The 20,038-nt window shown below is 43.5% G+C and overlaps 1 protein-coding gene across 2 annotated transcripts in view; it reads left to right on the top strand.

Annotated features, from left to right (window-relative positions):
• The window catches only part of HKDC1 (hexokinase domain containing 1), a 47,259-nt gene extending 40,589 nt beyond the window's left edge, over nt 1-6,670 (top strand). For both annotated transcript variants that reach the window (XM_004617114.2, XM_055139507.1), the window contains 2 exons: nt 1,539-1,772; nt 6,161-6,670. In XM_004617114.2, the coding sequence (XP_004617171.1) occupies nt 1,539-1,772; nt 6,161-6,308 (382 nt within the window). In that variant the 3' untranslated portion in view covers nt 6,309-6,670. The remainder of the gene's footprint in view (nt 1-1,538; nt 1,773-6,160) is intronic.
• Nucleotides 6,671-20,038: the final 13,368 nt, after the last annotated feature.

A 20,038-nucleotide genomic window follows, 5' to 3' on the forward strand; every position in this document is an offset into this window, starting at 1 on the left:
TTAGCATTTGTATGTACTATCCCTTGTATGTACTGAAAACTCATAGGTAGACCCAGACCTGGGGCTAGGCTTAGGATTGAAATTTCTTTATTTTTTAAATGTCTAAAAGAATTTTATTTGGGGGAGGGGGCAGCTTTCCTATGCACTCAGTGATCCATCCCAGTGGGCTTGGGGGATACCATATCGGATATTGGGAATTGAACTGGGTTGGCTCTGTGCCAGGCAAGTGCCCCTACCCCACTGTGCATCTCTCTAGGCCAGAGGGTTGAAATTCAGACATGAAAATTTCATAAGTAACACTGAGTCTTCTTTCTTTTTATTTTTTGACGTAGCAGGGACAAAGCCTGTGGACTCACACATGGGGTCGTGTATTCAGATGCTGAGATACATACGTGGCCCCTCTTTCTCTGTCTCCTTTCTCTTTCTCTTATGATGTTAGTGATCATTAACGTTCCTGCAAAGATCAGTGATTTCACTAAAAATTATGAATGACAATACTGTAATGCTATTGCTCCTCTGTGTTCATTAGCTAGGAGGCTAGAGAGGAAGAGAAATTTCTCCCCATTGATTCTTTTGAGGTAATTATCATTTAAAATGGATGCATAATGTTACACTGTGATGCTATACTATAATTTACTAAAGTGTCTCTTTAGTATAGCTTATAATTTATGAATTTTTGCAATTCTGAGCAACATTGTAATTATCCCTTTTGTACAGTCTTTTGTATCTTGTGTTACTTCCTTAGCAGGAGAGGCATTCTGTCAAAATAAGCCTTTCCCTATGTATACTCCATTTTTTATGTATGTGTGGGGGAGGGGATGGGCCACACTGGTAGTGCTTAAGGGCTTCTCGTGGCTCTGGCTCAGTGATCAGCTCTATCAGTGCTCAGGGATCTGTGTGCAATGCCAGGAATTGAACCAGGCTGGCAGCCTGCAAGGCAAATGCACTACCCCCTGTATCATCTCTGGACACATTTGTTTGCTTGGGCCACATATGACGGTGCTCAGAGCTTACTCGACTCTGTGCTTAGGAATCACTCCTATGGGCTCAAAGGACCCTATGGTTGACCCCAGGTCAGGCATGTGCAAGGCAAGCACCTCAACCACTGTGCTATCACTCCGTCTCCTGGACACATCATTATTTCAAAGGTAGTTCCAGTTTCCCCGGTCAGTTTCCAAGTTTGGGGTCACACTTGGAGGTGCTTAAAGACAACTCCTGGCTGTGTGCTCAGGAGGGAGCCCTTGCGGTGCTCTGTGATGCTGCAGCCACAGACAGCAGACACGCCTTCCCTCCCGTACTAGCTCTCCAACTCACGTTTCAGGATCAGCTTGTCTCAGGTGACAGTATTGCCTGAGCAGGGTGGAACTTCCTGGGGGTCAGCTTTCTAGTCCGCTTCTCCCTAGCCCTTGTCTAGGTCATGTCTTCCTTGCCTCCTGCTTGGCGTGCGGGTTTGGGGTGGAGGGAGCTGCCGGTTGAGCCCGTGGCCAGTGTGAGTGTCCCAGGAAAGCGTTCCTGACATCTCATCTGCTTGCCCACAGTGACCGGCTGGCCCTCCTGCAGGTCCGAAGCATCCTGCAGCAGCTCGGCCTAGACAGCACCTGTGAGGACAGCATCGTGGTGAAGGAAGTGTGTGGGGCCGTGTCCCGGCGTGCGGCCCAGCTCTGCGGCGCTGGCCTGGCCGCTGTGGTCGAGAAGAGAAGACAGGACCAGGGGTTGGAGCACCTGCGAATCACCGTGGGCGTGGACGGCACCCTGTACAAGCTGCACCCACAGTGAGTGCCCAAAGGGGCAGAGGGAGGGCACAGAGGCTGGATGTAGTCCCGCTGGGGTCTGATGGACCCAATGGTAGTTCCCGGGGCTCTGTGGCCTAGTGGTGTGGTGGTGTGAGCATTCTCTCTGAACCCCACCTTCCTCATGTGGAGAAGACGGGCAGTAATAATCGCTGCCTGCAGCATGCAGATAGAGCACACAGGCCTGATATATGCTTTGCACGGCATATTATATACAATTGATGATGAGGATCAAGTATTTAGCACAGCAGAGGGCATTTGTCTGGTAGGAAATAGTCATAACTTTCTTTGTTGTTGTTTGTTTTTTGTTTGGGGGCCACGCCAGCAATGCTCAGGGGTTACTCTTGGCTCTATACGCAGGAATCACTCCTGGCAGTGTTCGGGGGATCAAACCTGGGTCTACTACATGCAAGGCCAAGGCCTTCCCTGCTATATTGTCACTCTGGCCTCTGATTGTAACTGTCTTAGCTCAGAGCTAGTGCACAAAAAGTCTGAGAGCTTTGTTAGACAATAGGAGTTTGAATCCTGGCTCTACCTTAGGAGCTGGGAAGTATAAGGGCTAGTTCCTTTTCCTTCTTTCTTCCTTCCTTTCTGTCTTCCTTTCTTGCTTGCTTGCCTACTTTCCTTTTCTTTCTTTCTTTCTTTCTTTCTTTCTTTCTTTCTTTCTTTCTTTCTTTCTTTCTTTCTTTCTTTCTTTCTTTCTTTCTTTCTTTCTTCCTTTCTTCCTTTCTTTTCTTTTTTTTTGAGCCACACTAGGCGATGCTCAGGGCTTACTTCTGCAGCTCTATGCTCTATGTGGTGTTGGGGATTGAGCCTGGGTCGGCTGTGTGCAAGGCAAGTGCCCTACCTACACTACTACCACTCCAGTCCCCTCTTTTTTCTCCAGTCCCCTCTTCTTTTATATCCTTTTTCATTTAGGGGCCAAAGCCAGTAGTTGTCAGGGACTACTGACTCTGTGCTCAAGAGTTACTCCTAGCGGTGCTCAGGGGACCATATATGGTGCTGGGATCAAACCAGGATCAGTCACATGTTGGGCAAGCTTCTTCAGCCCTGTTCTGTCTCTCAGGCCCAAGATCAGTTTCTTACATTCTTTGAGCCCCATTTGTAAAACAAGGGCAGAATTCACTGTTAGGTTGTTGTAGAGGTTAAGGTAAATGGTCTAGAGTATATGGAACATCACAAAGCCTTCAATGCTAAAAATACTTCCATTTAATGTTTTATGTTTTGTTTTGTTGAAGAGAAAAACTGTTAAAATATTATTAAGAAATACCCAATCATGTTGGAGTATACATATGAACATTATTAGTAATGGATACTCAGCCCCTCCAGTGATGCTGGGTATTCAAAATACCACTTGTGGGAACCCTTTCTTGGTTTTCTCCTTGGGGTTAAATATTTTTGGTGTTTCCCTTGAATGAAGGTTTGGTCAACAGACAAAAATGGGTCTTTAAGGGGGTAAATCAAAGGAAAATCTAACCAAAGCAGGGAAGCAAAAGAAATGAAATTAGTCCTCATTGGAAAGGCAAAGGTTAAACTTTTTGTAGATAACATATTTTGTAGATAGGTGAAAGTTCTAAAGAATTCATATAAAAACTATTGGAACTAATAAGCAAGTTCAGAAGTGTTTCAAAATATAAAATCAATATGCAAAGTTCAATTAATTTTTATGTATCATTTTTTAATAATCCAAAATGAAATTAAGAAAGCAATTCAGGGACTGGAGCGATAGCACAGTGGGTAGAGTGTTTGCGTTGCATGTGGCCGGCCCAGGTTCGATTCCCAACATCCCAAATGGTCCCCTGAGCACCTCCAGGAGTTAATTTCTGAGTGCATGAGCCAGGAGTAACCCCTGTACATCGCCCAGTATAACACAAAAAAGCAAGAAAAAAAGAGAAAAAAATTTTAAAAAGAAAGCAATTCTATTTACAACATCAAAATAAAAAATACATAATAAATTTAACAGAAAAAGCACAAAGTTTATACTTTAAAAACCACAAAACACCTTTGAATAAAATGAAATAAGACCTAAATAAGTAGATAAACACTCTGTTAATGGATTTGAAGACTTAATGTTGTGAGGATTGATCACCAAATTGATCATTGAATTCTACATGGTTGCTAGCAAAATTCCAGCAGGCTTCTATGCAGAAATCAAAAATCAATACATTGATCATAAAGTTCATATGGAAACATGAGGAATTTAGAATACTCAAAACAGTCCACAGAAAAACAAAGTTGGATGCACTCATATGTGAAATATAATGTAGCTGAGAAGTACAAGTTGGCAATGATGCAACTTCTGGCAGATATCTCTCTGGACTTAGTTACTAAAATACAGAAACCCAAAACCGAGAGGCCGCTAAGTGTGGTCACTTGATCTCATACCTCTTCATCCTCAGCAATGGAAAACAAATTATCTAATGCTTCCTTTTCAGCAGGTCTGACTTTAGGGGAGAGACTCTCCAAACAATAATAGTGAGTTTTGTTGAAATATTGTATGCAATCAAAGTGAAAGTAAAGTGAAATTTATTAGTTACACAGGCGGGGGGGGGGGTAAGGGTGGGGGGGCTAGGGGCGGGGGGGGGTTAGGGGTGTGGGGGGGCGGGGTGGAGCTATACTGGGATTCTTGGTGGTGGAATATGTGCACTAGTGAAGGGATGGGTGTTCGAGCATTGTATAACTGAGACTTAAACCTGAAAACTTTGTAACTTTCCACATAGTGACTCAATAAAAAAATAAATTAAAAAAATAAAAATAAAAAAAATAAAATAAAGGAAAGAAATTAGAGTAATAAAAAAATAGCACAGTAGAGATAACATAATGTAAGCAATTCCAACAATTCAAATTAAAACAGACAACAATGGTTTTATTGATTAAAGAGGTCATTGTTCACTCTAATAAAATGCAGTTACAAGCAAAACCATGTAAAAGAGATAGTTGGGTTTTTAAAAACTATTTATTCTATAGGACACCATAAAATAAAATGTTTTCTGATAAAAAAAAAAGAAAAACAAAGTTGGAGAACTCACATTTCTCTACTTCAAAATTTACCTTAAAGTTATAGTCATCAAGATAGAGTGGCACTCACACAGTATAAACATGTGTCACTGAAAGAGAATTAAAAGTCTAGAAAGAAAATAAACTCATCGGGGCTGGAGCAATAGTACAGCGGGTAGGGCGTTTGCCTTGCACTCGGCCAAACCGGGTTCAAATCCCAGCATCCCATATGGTCCCCTGAGCACCACCAGGGGTAATTCCTGAGTGCAGAGCCAGAAGTAACCCTGTGCATCGCCGGGTGTGACCCAAAAAGCAAAAAAAAAAAAAAAAAGAAAAGAAAAGAAACTCATCTTCTTATGGTCAGCTTTTTACCTCAAGGATATTTTGACCCATTTAATGGAGTCAGTGTGTTATTTTTGACAAACAGTGTAATAACTGAAAATCCACATGCAAAAGGAAGAAAGAAAATAGAAATTGGATTCTTACCTCATACCATACACAAAACTTAACTCAAAAACCCAAAGTAAGGTGCTAAAGCTACAAAACTGTTTAAGTATAAATCTTTGGTATAAATATTAGGTATAAATCTTTGCGATCTTTTGCGAGGCAATAGTTTCTTTCTTCTTCTTTTTTTTTTTTTTTGGATCTATACCTGGAAATGCCTAGGTTTTATTCCTGGCTCTACACTCAGAAATTACACCTGGCAGGGCTGGGAGACCATATGGGATGCCAAGGATCAAATCTGGGTTGGCCAAGTGCAAGGCAAACACCCCACCCACTGTACTATTACTCCCAACGCTATGCAATAGTTTGCCATCAAAATCATGAGACCATAGGGAAAAATAGATAAATTGGACTTCATTAAAATTTTTGTGGTTAAAAAAATAACAAGCAAGTATAAAGACAGACTAGGAGAAATATTTGCAAATCATATTTGTGTTGGTGGCATATTTCGACTATATAAAGTGCAGTTACAACTGAGCAATAAAAGGTTCCTTTTAGGGGCTGAGGGAAATGATGTAGAGCTCTCACCAGAAACAACCTACGGACAGCCCACAGCACAGGAAAAGATGCTCAGTCATCAGGGAAAGGCAGATAGGAACTGGGGCCTACCACGTCACATCCACCAGGACGGTGGCAAGAAAAGAGTGATCAGAACAGGTATTGGTGAGGATGGTCTCTGGGCAAGACCCCCGGAGTAGCCTCTGCTATTTGTTGTTGCCCCATAAGAGGTGATGTTAAAGTAGCTCTGTGAGAAGCTATTTGAGAAGCCCTGCTGGAACCTTGAGAAGATGGAAAGAACAGGCTAGACTGGAGCTGTGCATGAGTGCTCTGATCCCATCTCCAACACTCATTATCTGTCTCTCTCGTAGCTTCTCTCGGATCCTGCAGGAAACGGTGAAGGAGCTGGCGCCTCAGTGCGACGTGACATTCATGCTGTCGGAGGATGGCAGTGGGAAGGGAGCCGCTCTGATCACCGCCGTGGCCAAGAGGTTACAGCAGGCGCAGAAGGAGCACTAGGGAACTCCAGGACTGGGCTGGACGGCCCTTGGACACTGACCAGCATTGCCTCTGGCAGATGAATCCATTAGGAAGCCACAAGCAAGCTTCTGGCTGACCTCAGTTCCCGATGGCCCAAAGATACTGCCACCCCCCGCCCCCCTCCCCTACTCCACCACCCCAGGCTTTTTGACCCTCTGTATTTTTTTTTACTCGTTTCCAAGAGGATTAAATGCTTTCTTAACTTGGCACATTTGAGCCAAACACAGACCAACTTATCAAATTTACATGTGTCACCCACAAGAGCCTCTGTTAGCATGTTTTCCGGTTGCCACCTGAGCTGTCAGCTCTCTGGCTTACCTGGAAACATCTGTAGCCATCTCTAAGAGGGCCTGGGTGTCTGTCCAGAGATACACACTCATGGGGACTTGGGGCTCCATGTCATGAACTGAAGAGGGACCTCGTGCATCCTCCAAGTGTCATTTGATATCAAATGTGAAGAGAAAATAAGGACTTTGGAGTATTCAGTCCCAGGAGATATCAGAGTTGAATGCAAGGGATTCTGCGGAGTCCTTTAAGCTTAAAGTGAATCACGGCAGCACCGGACAGCCTTCCTCAGTATCTGTGTATCATGGGAGGCCTTTGGACTCGCCTGTTCTCAACTTACATGTGGTTAATGTTTTCTACCATTGATGGTTGTGGGTTTTTTGTTTAGCTTTTGTTTTATGGGTCACACCTGGTGCTCCTTGGGGCTTACTCCTGACAGTGCTCAGAGGGTCACATGTGGGTGCTCCCCAGCTAACAGGGATGGCACATGAAGAGTCCGTGCCATAACCCCTGCACTGTCTCTCTGGCTCTGTTGACAGAGGCTTGAAGAACTATTAGGCATATGATATCCAGTGAATGAATAAAACCATTGAATTTCCCACGGTTCTTTGTGTGAGATAAAGATGTTGCTATCTCACCAAGAGGTTCACTTGGTAATTCTAGGCCCTGTGGTTGGAATAAGGAATAGAATGAATCAGAAGTTTCTAAAAGCATTTCTTTAGTCCAAAACTCTCACCAACAGTGGGAGACAAATCAATCAGCCTCAATATTTTTTCTTTTTTTTTTTTTTTTGCTTTTTAGGTCACACCTAGCGATGCACAGAGGTTACTCCTGGCTCTGCACTCAGGAACCACTCCTGTTGGTGCTCAGGGGACCATATGGGATGCTGGGAATCGAACCCGGGTCGGCCACGTGCAAGGCAAATGCCCTACCCGCTGTGCTATAGCTCCAGCCCCAGCCTCAGTATTTTTTCTTCCCTCTTGCCAAAGACTCCTGACCAAGGATCACCTTGGCCTGTCATCTGGGATTAAGTTGATGACCTCGTGTGTGCCCGTGGTGCTTTCTAAGCCACTAACACATCTTTAGTGCCCTTTATTACTGGAGGATCCCTAGCCATAGAACTGTCAGAATCATCTCAGCATATGAGATTTGAACTTGGGGTCTTACACTTACCAGGCAAGCACCTTAAGCCATTGAGTCATCTTCCAGGCCAACCTTCTGCAATTCTCCTACAGGCTATTCACATTTCATTTGAATGGATACTTCCAAAGACTTGGCACTAAACACATGATCATAATGGTTTTGACCCTTGACATCCCATATAGTCCCCAGCAGCACCAGGAGTGATCCCTGAGCAGAGTTGGGAGTCAGCCCTGAGCACCACCACGTGTGGCCTCTCTTCATAAAAGAAATCCAGTGATGCTCTCCACCTTTGGAGAAGCCCACGTTCTCTCTCGAGCACATTAATTACTCTTTCTTTCCCTTGCTCCCCTTCCTCAGATTTCTAAATAAAAACCTATTTTACTTTAAAAAGAAATCAACACGCACAGGGTACTCCAGCCCTTTGAGCCATCTCCTAGCCCCAGTGACAATACTTTTCAACAGTGAGGTCAACTAGCACTGCTTTCGACCTCTCCAAGACCCCCTTGGAACTCAGCTGGTGATCTGACCCTCTACAACAGTGTTTCCCGAAGTCAACCATACTGCCCTAACTGGGGCCACTGGAAGCATCTAGGGGGGCAGTATTAGCCAGTATTAGTACTGCAACCCCAATTGCAGTATTGGGTGCAATTGGGGAGCTTACAGAAGGTAGATTTCTAGAGGACTGCTAAATTTTTTTAAATTTTTTTTTTTTTTTTTTTTTGCTGGAAAGGGATACATCGATTACATTTGGGAACCCCTGCAGGGCCAACTGGAATTGGCCTTCTTTTATCATTTCCCACGGAGTCCAGATAATGACGAACTTTGTGACCTTGGACTCTGGACTCAACAGGACCTAGAAGCAGAGATCCTCTGCCTGCTGTCCCCCAATCTCTGGTGACCCGGAAATCACACCCATAAACCACACCCTGCCACACCCTGTCTCCTCATTGGCCACCCTCCAGATCTCAACAGCTGCTCCTCCCAGACGGGAGTATAAAATGAGGCCCCCATAGCCATGCCACCATACTCCGAGCCAGGCTGTTTTCACTCGGAGTGCCCCAGAGGGGGGCGGGTGAGAACCCTCCCCACCCCAAGGGACCCAGCCCCAGCAGCCGACCTCCACTACCCAACCGTCTCCACGTTCCAGGCCGCTTTCTGGACTGTGAGGCTACTTTGCAGCTGCGTGACACAGTACAAGACACTTCCTATCCATTTTCCATAATTATCACATCATATTTGATGGAGTTCAGAGAGTAGGCAACAAATCATAGAGAATCATTATAGATAGATTAGATAGATAGATAGATAGATAGATAGATAGATAGATAGATAGATATCTCTTGGAGAGCCCGGCAAGCTATCAAGAGTATCCCACCCACACAGGCAGAGCCTGGCAAGCTAACTGTGGCTTATTCAATATGCCAAAAGCAGTAATGATAAGTCTCATTCCCCTGACCCTGAAAGAGCCTCCAATCATTGGAAAAGATGAGTAAGGAGAGGCTGCTAAAATCTCAGGGCTGGGAGGAATAGAAACGTTACTGGTGCCCATTCAAGTAAATTGACAAACAACAAGATGCCAGTGATACAGTGATCATTTCTCAAGAATGACTCTCCTCTCTCTTTCTCTCTCCTCTTTCTCTCCTCTCTCTCACTCCCTCCCAGTCTCCCTCTCCCTCTTTCTCCATGTCTCTCTGCCTCTCTCTCTCTCTCTCTCTGTCTCTCTGTCTCTGTCTCTCTCTGTCTCTCTCCATCCCCTCTCTGCCTGAACCAGCTGTGACATTCTCTCTTGTCCCACAGTTTCTGTCTGCATTTCTCATCTGGCTTTGTAGACTGTAAATCCTTTGCTGGATACATCTTTTTTGTTTTGTTTTTGGGGCTTCACTCAGCAACATTCAGGGGGTTACTTATGGCTTTGCACTCGGGAATTATTCCTGGCAGTGCTCCAAGGCATGTTTGAGATTCTGGGTATCAAACCTGCACAGGCAGCGCACAAGGCAAAAGTGCCCTACCTGCTGTTCTACCTCTCCAGCGTAAGTATACATTTCTGTGCTGCTGCTGAAGACAGCACTGCCATTCTCACAACGTATTTAGTGGATGGTGATATGGTTGAAAGTAGCGTACCTGGAAAACTTCTTTAGAAAAAGTGGAAACCATTATCACAGGAAACAAACTGAGAAGAATGATCTTCTGGATCATCTAGGTAGATTTTATTTTGATCTGTGAACTTCATTCCTAAAGCTAATTGTCACTAATTACTGAAGCAGGACTTCACACACACGAAATGAGTCAAAGAAGAAAAGAGCCCAGACGGAACTGGGGACAGAGGAGATTGATTTCCTGAGAATTATTTTGTCATATATGAAACAAACATGTAAGAAGATACTGCTGTTGCCATGGATTTATAAAAATTACTTCTTTTTTTTAATTTTTAAATTGTTTTTATTTTCATAAAGTCATTCATGATTTATTATATTCAACATTTTAATACTAATAAACTTTTTTTAAGGTTATGCCTTTGCGTAAAATTTGTATGGCTTATCATTTTGAATTTTGAGATTATGCATTTTGGGGAAATGTTTTTTTTTTGTTTGGTTTTTTTGTTTTTTGTTTTTTGCTTTTTTGGGTCACACCCAGCAATGCACAGGGGTTACTCCTGGCTCATGCACTCAGGAATTACTTCTGGTGGTACTCGGGGCACCAAGTGAGATGCTGGGAATTGAACCAGGTTGGCTGTGTGCAAGGTAAACTCCCTATCCGCTGTGCTATCGCTCCAGCCCTTGGGGAAATGTTTTATCTGATCAAAATTTAGTCAATCCCAAACCTTGTAGCTTTTGTTCTTTTCCCAGTTCTCTAGTCATGGACAATCAGGTGCAGCTTCTGGTCTTTCATTTCCACTGGTTCTGCTGGGGGGTGTTTCTCTTTGTCATTTGGCCTGTGGTGTTTGAGCCCAGGGGTTCAGCTTGCTGCACCCACACATTCTCTTCGCACCTGCTTGGCAGGTCCCAGGACGCTGTCCACCCTAATTGTCTCCTAGCTGATCTCCTACAAAAAAAAAAAGAAGTTCAAGTATCCAGGCAACCTTGTACATTCTAATTGATGGCATCATAGAATCCTTCGACCAGAACAGAGCCCACAGACATCTTAGGGACATCCTAGGGAAGATCAGTCCCCGAACACCGGGACAATGAAGGGCTTACTCCTCCTCACAGTCTAGTGAGCAAGACCAGGATCCCTACAACCAGGTGAGCAGACGGTCCTCAGTCAAACTTCGAAGACTGTTCCTTCCAGGAGGAGCATATTTTTTGTGTGTGTGGGCAGGGGGAGGGGAGCCACAGGGAGATGCTCAGGGCTTACTCTGGCTCTATGCTCAGGGATCACTCCTGGCAGGGCTCAGGGAACGAGATAGGGTGCTGGGGATCAGACCTGGTCAGCCATATGCAAGGCCAGCAGGTGCCCTACCTGTGGATGATCACTCCAGCCCTAGGAATAGCACTGTCCAGACCCGTGGTTACCGTTGCTCAATGTCCTATTATCTAGAAAGAGCTGGCGACTACATTTAAGAATTAGGTTTTCCCTGTGACTGTATCAACTTAGTCAGACTTGAATATATTCCAGGAAGTCTTTATTTAAGAGCAGAACCAAGATTGGGGTCTACAATCAAGAGACCATGACAGGGAATGATCTGTTAGTACGGGGGCAGGGGGAGTATAATGATCGAGCCATGGATTGATCTAACTAAGCTCAGGCCATTCATTTGAAATATTTTGGGTTGGTTGGCAGAAGTCTTCAGAATAACTATTCCAAATATGGTCTAACAATTAGCAGATGGCACTCCTATTTCTTTTTCTCTTTTTTTTTGGGGGGGGGGCATGGAATACCTGACAGTGTTCAGGGACTATTCCTGGCCCTGTGCTCATGTATGATCTCTGAGGTGCTTGGAGGACCATAGATGATACTGGGGGTTAGAACTGGAGCCCACCCCAGCATGGCAAGCGCCTTACTTCCTATTCTATTCTATCTGACTTGGCTTTTCTCTTTCTTTTCTAATTATTGATATTTCAATTCTTTTCACAAACAATGCCTACAAGAGCAATAAATCAAGAAAATAACCCCATTTAAAATACCGGCCAGAAATATCAAACACCTATGAATCAACAAAGAATGTGAAGGATTTACAAACTGAAAACTGTAATTCACTTTTAAAAGAAACAGGACACAAGGAATTAGAAAAACATTGCACGTCCACAGATTGGAGGACTTAATGTTGTAAGAATGTCCCTCCTACCCAAAGCACTGTGCAGATTCAGTGTGATTCCTGAGGAAATTCCAATGGCATTCCCAAGGACAAATGCTACTGAAATAAATGCTGCTGAGTAGAAAAAATGCTCTTAAAACGTACAGGGAACTATACTATAACACGCCCCCCACCCCCCAGAGCCAAAGCAATTCTGAGAAAAAAATGTTCTGGAGGCAGAACATTCCCTAATTTTAAACTCTACTGTAAATCTATAGAAATTGAATTGTTAAACTGGATAAAAGACTTGATCACTGTATGAGTGAAACACAGCATGAAAGATTGTAAGCCTGTAACTGTATCTAACGGAGATTCACTAATAAAAAAAAAAAAACATAAAAAGGAAAAGAAAAAAAAAGAAACTGGAATAAAAGCTTACACTGAGACCAGGAAGAGAACAAAGAGTCCAGAGTAAGGAGCTCTGTGTATGAGTCCAAGAAGAAAAGTCTCCTTCACAAATGGCGCTGTGAAACTGGATAGTCATAGGCAGAAAGAGAAGTTGGGCTCCTGTCCCATATCATAAATGCAAGCTAATCTAAAATGGATTAGAAATCTTTTGTTTGTTTTAGTCTACATTTGGTTGTGCTCAGGGATCACTCCTGGTAGTGCTCGGGAAACAGATGCAGTGCCAGAAATTGAATCTGGGGTCTACCACATGCAAGGAAAATGTCTTATAGCCCTTTACACCCTGTCCTATCTTTCCAAATCCCCCCATTTTTTGGTAGGGGCGGAGGGCTGTATATCCAGCTTTGCTTAGGGCTTATTCCTGGCCCAGAAACATTGATATCAGACCTAATTAATAAAGGACATTGACTAAAGCAAAAGCAGAACTTTTCAGGATATTGATCTCAGAGTGATTTTATTTATTCATTTCCCCCCTCTCAGAGTAGTTTTAAGTGAATCAAGCCCATTAGCAGAGAACACAAAGACAAAAATAAACAAATTAGATTACCTCAAACTAAAAAGGTTTTGTATGGCGAAAGAAACCCAACTGAATGGGAGAAAATGTTCACACACTGTACATCTAACAAAAGGCTACTATCCAAGAAACATAAAGTATCGTGATGACAAGAAATGCCAATCAAAGTGACAATAAGATATCACCTTAGATCAGTAGCATATATAAGAAAGACCAAAATCAGCCAATATTGGTGGGGATGTTATGAAAAAGGAATCCTCATTCACTGTTGATAGGAATGTGGTCTAGAGCAACCTCTGTGAAAATAGCATAGAGACTTCTCAAAATATTAAAAATAGAACTCCCATATGATCCAGCAATCTTATTTCTTGAAGTCTATCCCATGAACACAAAAACAAAAACTTGAAAAACTATAGTAGCCAAGATATGGAAACAGCCCAAGTGTATACTAACAGATGAATGTAGATACACACACACACACACACACACACAGAGTGTAATATTCTATGACTGTAAGACAAGTCAAAATCTTGGATGGAACTAGAAGATGTTAACATTTATTATATTAAGCAAAATAAATTAGAGGGAGAAGAAATCCTGAATGATCTGACTCTTTTTTAATGCTTTTTTTTTTCTTTTTGGGTCACACCTGGTGATGTACAGGGGTTACTCCTGGCTCATGCACTCAGGAATTACTCCTGCGGTGCTCGAGGGACCATGTGGGATGCTGGGAATCGAACCTGGGTCGGCCGCATGCAAGGCAAATGCCTACCCGCTGTGCTATCACTCCAGCCCCCTAAATAATCTGACTCTTATTTGGGATATAAAGAAGCAAAGATGAATGGATGATATTTACTCCCTTCAACTTTGAATACAGAAGTGAGGTCTCCAGATTGAAGCTGGTTGGGGGTCGGATGAGGAAAGGACAGGAAGAGGTGAACTGAAGTGACATAGTAGTGGAGAGTCTGAGGCATTTTAGTGGTGGTCAAGTGGGGGGCAGTAGCTGTGTTCATCACAGCATAAATGTAAGCATTACTGTAACTATGTTACCACAACTGTAGCTACAGGAGAGGAGAGGTCTGCTCTAAAATATTCTAAATAGTGTCTTTGTGAGCAGGTGAGCAAAATTATGACAAAGTGAAGGTGTAGAAATACAAAAACAAACACTAAAGCCAAAACCCTACATCATCTTAACCTGAACAATCTTTGAAAGCCACGAACCAATGTTCTCTGGTAACCTTTCAGCAACTTTATGCAGGGCTCCATTTGTTTTATTGGTCAGGGCCAGTGAGCATTTGGGCTGGTTCTTTCCACGTGTGGTTCTAGCTTTCCTAAGGTAATTATTTAATTACAACAAGTAGTATCAGCTATCATGCAGTGTTTTCCTTGCTCTGCTAGCAGATAATCTGAAATAATTTTGTTATGTTGTATCACCAAGCAATGGAGTTTAATGACTTCTCCTGGGCCAGAATGTTATTAGTTTTCCTAGGTCCACACATGGGGGTTCTTCCAGTTAAGGGAAATTAATTGTAAGTGGAGAGAGGAATAATAAAATGCCCTGGAGACATTGCCGTTCTAATTGCCTATGATTGACTTTACTGAGATTAGTCACCATCTATGCCACAACTCAGACCCCCTTGAGTAGTGTAACAGTTCCACTTATGGGGCCAAAGCAATAGTACAGCAGATATGACATTTGCCTGGCATGTGGCCTATCTAGGTTTGACCCCTGGGATCCCATATGCCCCCCCACCAAGCACAGCCAGGAGAAACCCCTGAGCATCACCAAGTGTGACCCCAAAACTGAAAAATAAGCTTATTAATAGTTAATACTGAATCTGTATTGCAAACAATAATGCCCCCAAATGGGGGCTGGAACAATAGGACAGCGGGTAGAGCATTTGCCTTGCACACAGCTGACTCGGGTTCAATTCCCAGCATCCCAAATGGTCCCCTGAGCACCACCATGAGTAGTTCCTGAGTGCAGAGCCAGGAGTAACCCCTGTGCATCGCCAGGTGTGACCCAAAAAGCCAAAAAAAAATGCCCCAAAGTGGAGAGAGAGTAGGGGGGAAATTGTCTGCCATAGAGGCAGGGGGAAGTGTGGGACAGAGGAGGCACAGATACTGGAGACATTGGTGATAGAAAATATGCACTGGTGGAGGCATGGCTGCTCGATCATTGTATGATTAAAACTCAAACCTGAAAGCTTTGTAACTGTATCTCACAGTGATTCAATAAAATTTTTTTTAAAATCAGTAATGCTTAAAAAGATTAGCTCTTACATTTAAAGTTAGGGTTCTAATTGAGCTTCCATTTGACCCAGCAATACCACTCCTGGGAATATATCCTGGAGAGGCAAAAAGGTATAGTAGAGATGGCATCTGTATTTCTATGTTAATTGCAGCACTGTTTACAATAGCCAGAATCTGGAAAAAAACAGAGTGCCCCAAAACAGATAACTGGTTAAAGAAACTCTGGTACATCTACACAATGGAATACTATGTAGCTGTCAGAAAACATGAAGTCATGAAATTTTCATATAAATGGATCAACATTGAAAGTATCATGTTGAGTGAAATGAGTCAGAAAGAAAGAGACAGACATAGAAAAATTGCACTCATATGTAGAATATAATGTAACTGAGAAGTACAAGTTGGCAATGATGCAACTTCTGGCAGATATCTCTCTGGACTTAGTTACTAAAATACTAAAATACAGAAACCCAAAACCGAGAGGCTGCTAAGTGTGGTCACTCGACCTCATACCTCTTCATCCTCAGCAATGAAAACAAATTATCTAATGCTTCCTTTTCAGCAGGTCCGACTTTAGGGGAGAGACTCTCCAAACAATAATAGTGAGTTTTGTTGAAATACTGAATGCAATCAAAGTGAAAGTAAAGTGAAATTTATTGGTTACACAGGTGGGGGGGCTAGGGGCGTGGGGGGGCTAGGGGTGTGGGGATTCGGGGTGGAGCTATTCTGGGATTCTTGGTGGTGGAATATGTGCACTGGTGAAGGGATGGGTGTTCGAGCATTGTATAACTGAGACTTAAACCTGAAAACTTTGTAACTTTCCACATGGTGACTCAATAAAAAAATTTAAATAAAAAAATAAATAAATAAAGTTGGGGTTCTGAAAGAGGCTTGAGCGTGTTCCTTCCAGAGGCTGTTCACATGGTATTTAATGCCTTTACATATTTGGCATAACTTGAGCATCTCTCTACAGTGACCTGAATTTGGAACATAAGAGGGTGATTGTGGGGAACCTAGAGTCTGTTGCCCTGTAATCCAAATAGTTGTAATCCAAACTATTTTTAATAAAGTAAAGCAAGGTATTAGCTCACATGCTATACTTTGGTTACCCTGGATTAAAAAAAAAAAACATGAGTTAAAATTGCACACTGTAAGCATTTTAGCACTGTTATCTCGTTGTTCATCGATTTGCTCGAGTGGCCACCAGTAACGTCTCCATTGTGAGACTTGTTACTGTTTTTGGCATATCTAATACACCACAGGTAGCTTGCCAGGCTCTACCGTGTGGGCAGGATACTCTTGGTAGCTTGCCAGGCTCTGCCATGTGGGATACTCTCAGTAGCTTGCTGGACTCTTCAAGAGGGACAGAGGAATCGAACCCAGGTCGGCTGCATGCAAGGCAAACGCCCTATCTGCTGTGCTATCAGAGTAATTGCACACTAATTCCCTATTTTAAAGAAAAAGTTAACAATGTTTTAAGTGTCATTGTTGACTATCCTCATTAGTCCATCCAGTCCCATATACTCAAGTTTTGAGGGTTTTGTTTGTTTTGGCTTTTTGGGTCATACCCAGAGATGCTCAGGGGTTACTCCTGGCTTTGCACTCAGGAATTACTCCTTGTGGTGCTCAAGGGATCATATGGGATGCCGAGAATTGAACCCAGGTCAGCCGGTTGCAAAGCAAATGCCCTGTCTGCTGTACTATCACTCTGGCTCAAGTTTTGCTCAGTTTCAATCCAGTTCCTCTGTAAGCTTTGGGAATTCTTAGCCAGCTTAGGTTTTTTGTTTTTGTTTTGGGGCCACAACAGCAGCTGCCAGGGGATACTCCCAATTCAGTGCTCCTGGGTTGTTCCCAGGGAGTTTGCGGGTGGGGACATGAGGTGCCAAGGAATTGAATGCTGGGCTCCTGCCTGCATGGAATAATACACTCATCTTTTGAGGTATCTCCCTGTCCCCGCAGTATAGTTTTATGACAAATTTATATTCCAGAATTTTTGTCAAGATATTTTCTGTGTAGGGGCCAGAATGACAGTCCAGTGGGTGGGGCACTTGCCTTGAATGCAGCTGACCCAGTTTCAATCCCTGGCACCTTTTATGGCTCCTGAGCCCTAGGTGTAGCCAAAAAATAATTTTATTTTATTTTATTTTATTGAATCAGCATGTGGAAAATTACAATGTTTTCAGGCTTAAGTCTTAGTCATACAATGCTGAAAAAACTATCCCTTCACCAGTGCCCATATCCCACCACCGAAGACGAAAAAAAAAACAAAACCACAGTACACCTCCCATCCCGCCCATCCCCGCACCCCCTCACCTTGTAACTGATAAATTTCACTTTACTTTCTATTTACTTTGGTTACATTCAATATTTCAACACAAACCTCACCATTATTATTAGGAGCACCCCAGTAGAGTCAGACCTGTTGTGAAGAGAAATGAGGTCGCACGGCCGGGCCGCGTGGTTTTGTATTTCTGTACTTTAACAACTAAGTCCAGGGAGATTTCATCCGGATATTCGATCATTGCAAGCTTGTAAACCCCATCTGTGGTCGTCATAATATGGTGGTCCCCACGCCCTTCATCCCTGGGAAGGGACAGGCGAGAGAGAGAAATACCTTTCCCCTCCCTGGCGGGCACGGGGTCGCGGCTTAGTTCTCTGGCTGGAGACAATATGCAAGGAGCAGTCCATGTTGTAGTTGGTTCAGCTGGGTCTGGATTCACGCTCGTGCAGCTGTGGAGGAGCCGCACACGCGTGTGGCCCCCGGGGTCACATCTTGGCAGCGGTAGGAGGGGCCGGTGCCTCCCACCTTCCCAAGAACACCCTCGAGCCCTTTTGCTGCAGTTTTAGTCGTAAAATCCCATCTGTGGTCGTCATAATATGGCGGTCCCCACGCCCTTCATCCCTGGGAAGGGACAGGCGAGAGAGAGAAATACCTTTCCCCTCCCAGGCGGGCACGGGGTCGCAGCTTAGTTCTCTGGCTGGAGACAATCTGCAAGGAGCAGTCCATGTTGTAGTTGGTTCAGCTGGGTCTGGATTCACGCTCGTGCAGCTGTGGAGCCAAAAAATAATTTAAAAAAATTTTATGTGGAATAGCACAGAGTGTAAGGCACTCACTTTGCATATGGCTATGGCTGGGACAAAGGTTTGAATCTAGCCACAAATGGTCTCCTGAGCACAGAGCCAGGAGTAGCTCCTGAACACAGCCAGATTTGACCCCTGAGCACCACTAGGTATGACTCCCCACCAAAGAGATGTTTCCTATCATAGTTTTTGAATATGAGATATTGCTAAAGGTACCAGAGAGCTCAATAACATGTGAAGGACAAAGATTTTAAATATAAAGATATGGTTATAGCACAACTAGCAAGTTAACTTGCTTGATATCATGCAATATTCTAAAGTCACCAGATGATAGTGTGCCATGTTAGAATATGTATTTTCATATAATATATGACACTCATCAATATTACATAGCCATACATGTACAAAGTAAGAAGGTAGTATTACCATATGACAATTATAATTTTTTATGCTATCTGAAATACCAAGAAAGCCTAATATCTTCCTTATTATAGGGAGAGAGAATAAATCTTCTGAGATGTTCCAGGGGTTCTCTTGAAAAAATAGTCTTGAAATACTTAAGTTTAAGACTTTATTTAGAGCCCACTCGCCACGCCCGCTGCTCCACTATGACCGAGGAGGCCGAAAGAGCTACTTTGGACACCAGCAGCCCACTGAAAAACTTGCAGTATGTGAACTGAGCATTTCCGCCAGGCTGCCCCTGCGGGGGGCCGGTATTTCTCTAGGTTTTCCCATCTTATGAGCACCATAAAAGGGTAAAAGATTGTAGCGATAGAATTTCAGGCAGAATTTTCCCTGGACTTTATACAGAAACCCAAAACCACGCGGCCGCAGCAGCGGCTGCACGACCTAATATCATCTAATCATCAGCAATATGAAATGGTTCCTTTTTAACGGGTCGGACTTTGGTGGGAAATCCTAACAAGAATAGTAAGTCTTTTGTTGAAATATTGAAGGCAATCAAAGTGGTAGCCATTTCTCTAGATTGAACTAAGCCATATCCCCACGCCGGCTGAGAAGAAATATCCTTCTTTCTCGGAAGAAACACGGCGTGGCGTTAACCATAGTATGATGTCCATTAAGCTGACACGGACCTGGTGGCGTGGGAATGGGATACAAGGGAATAGATTATTATGTACATGGAACAGCGGGACGCTGGTGCAATCTCGAGCTGGAGCCGATACCAGCGCACTACTTTTGGTTCCAGAAATTGCTTGCAGACATTCTACCAGACTATCAACTAAGACAGAGCCCCACGCCGGCTGATGACGGGAAATAACCATCTTTTTCGGTTTTTTCAGGCAGCGTGGTGATTACTAAACAGGCGTGAACTCGGTGGCGCGGGACGAGGGGGGGAAAATAGAAAAGTTATGTAACAAACAGCGAGACTTAATATCTCGACATTCTCAGCAATGGAGAACTACCAAATGCTTCCTTGACAGTAGGACTGTCTTTTTCTTTTTGGGGGGAAACCCTAGCAACAATAGCGAGTTATGTGTTGAAACATAGAATGTAACCAAGATAAAGCATAAACGAAGTGAAACTTATCACTTACAAGGGCGGGGACTGGCGGGGCGGGAGGGGGCGGGAGGTATACTGGGGTGGTTGGTGATGGAATATGGGCACTGGTGAAGGGAAGGGTGTTTGAGTATTGTATAACTGACATAATCCTTAGAACTATGTAACCCTCCACATGGTGATTCAATAAAATTTAAAAAAAAGAAAAAGACTTTA

Source organism: Sorex araneus, chromosome 5, assembly GCF_027595985.1.
Source record: "Sorex araneus isolate mSorAra2 chromosome 5, mSorAra2.pri, whole genome shotgun sequence".
Lineage (NCBI taxonomy): Eukaryota > Metazoa > Chordata > Mammalia > Eulipotyphla > Soricidae > Sorex > Sorex araneus.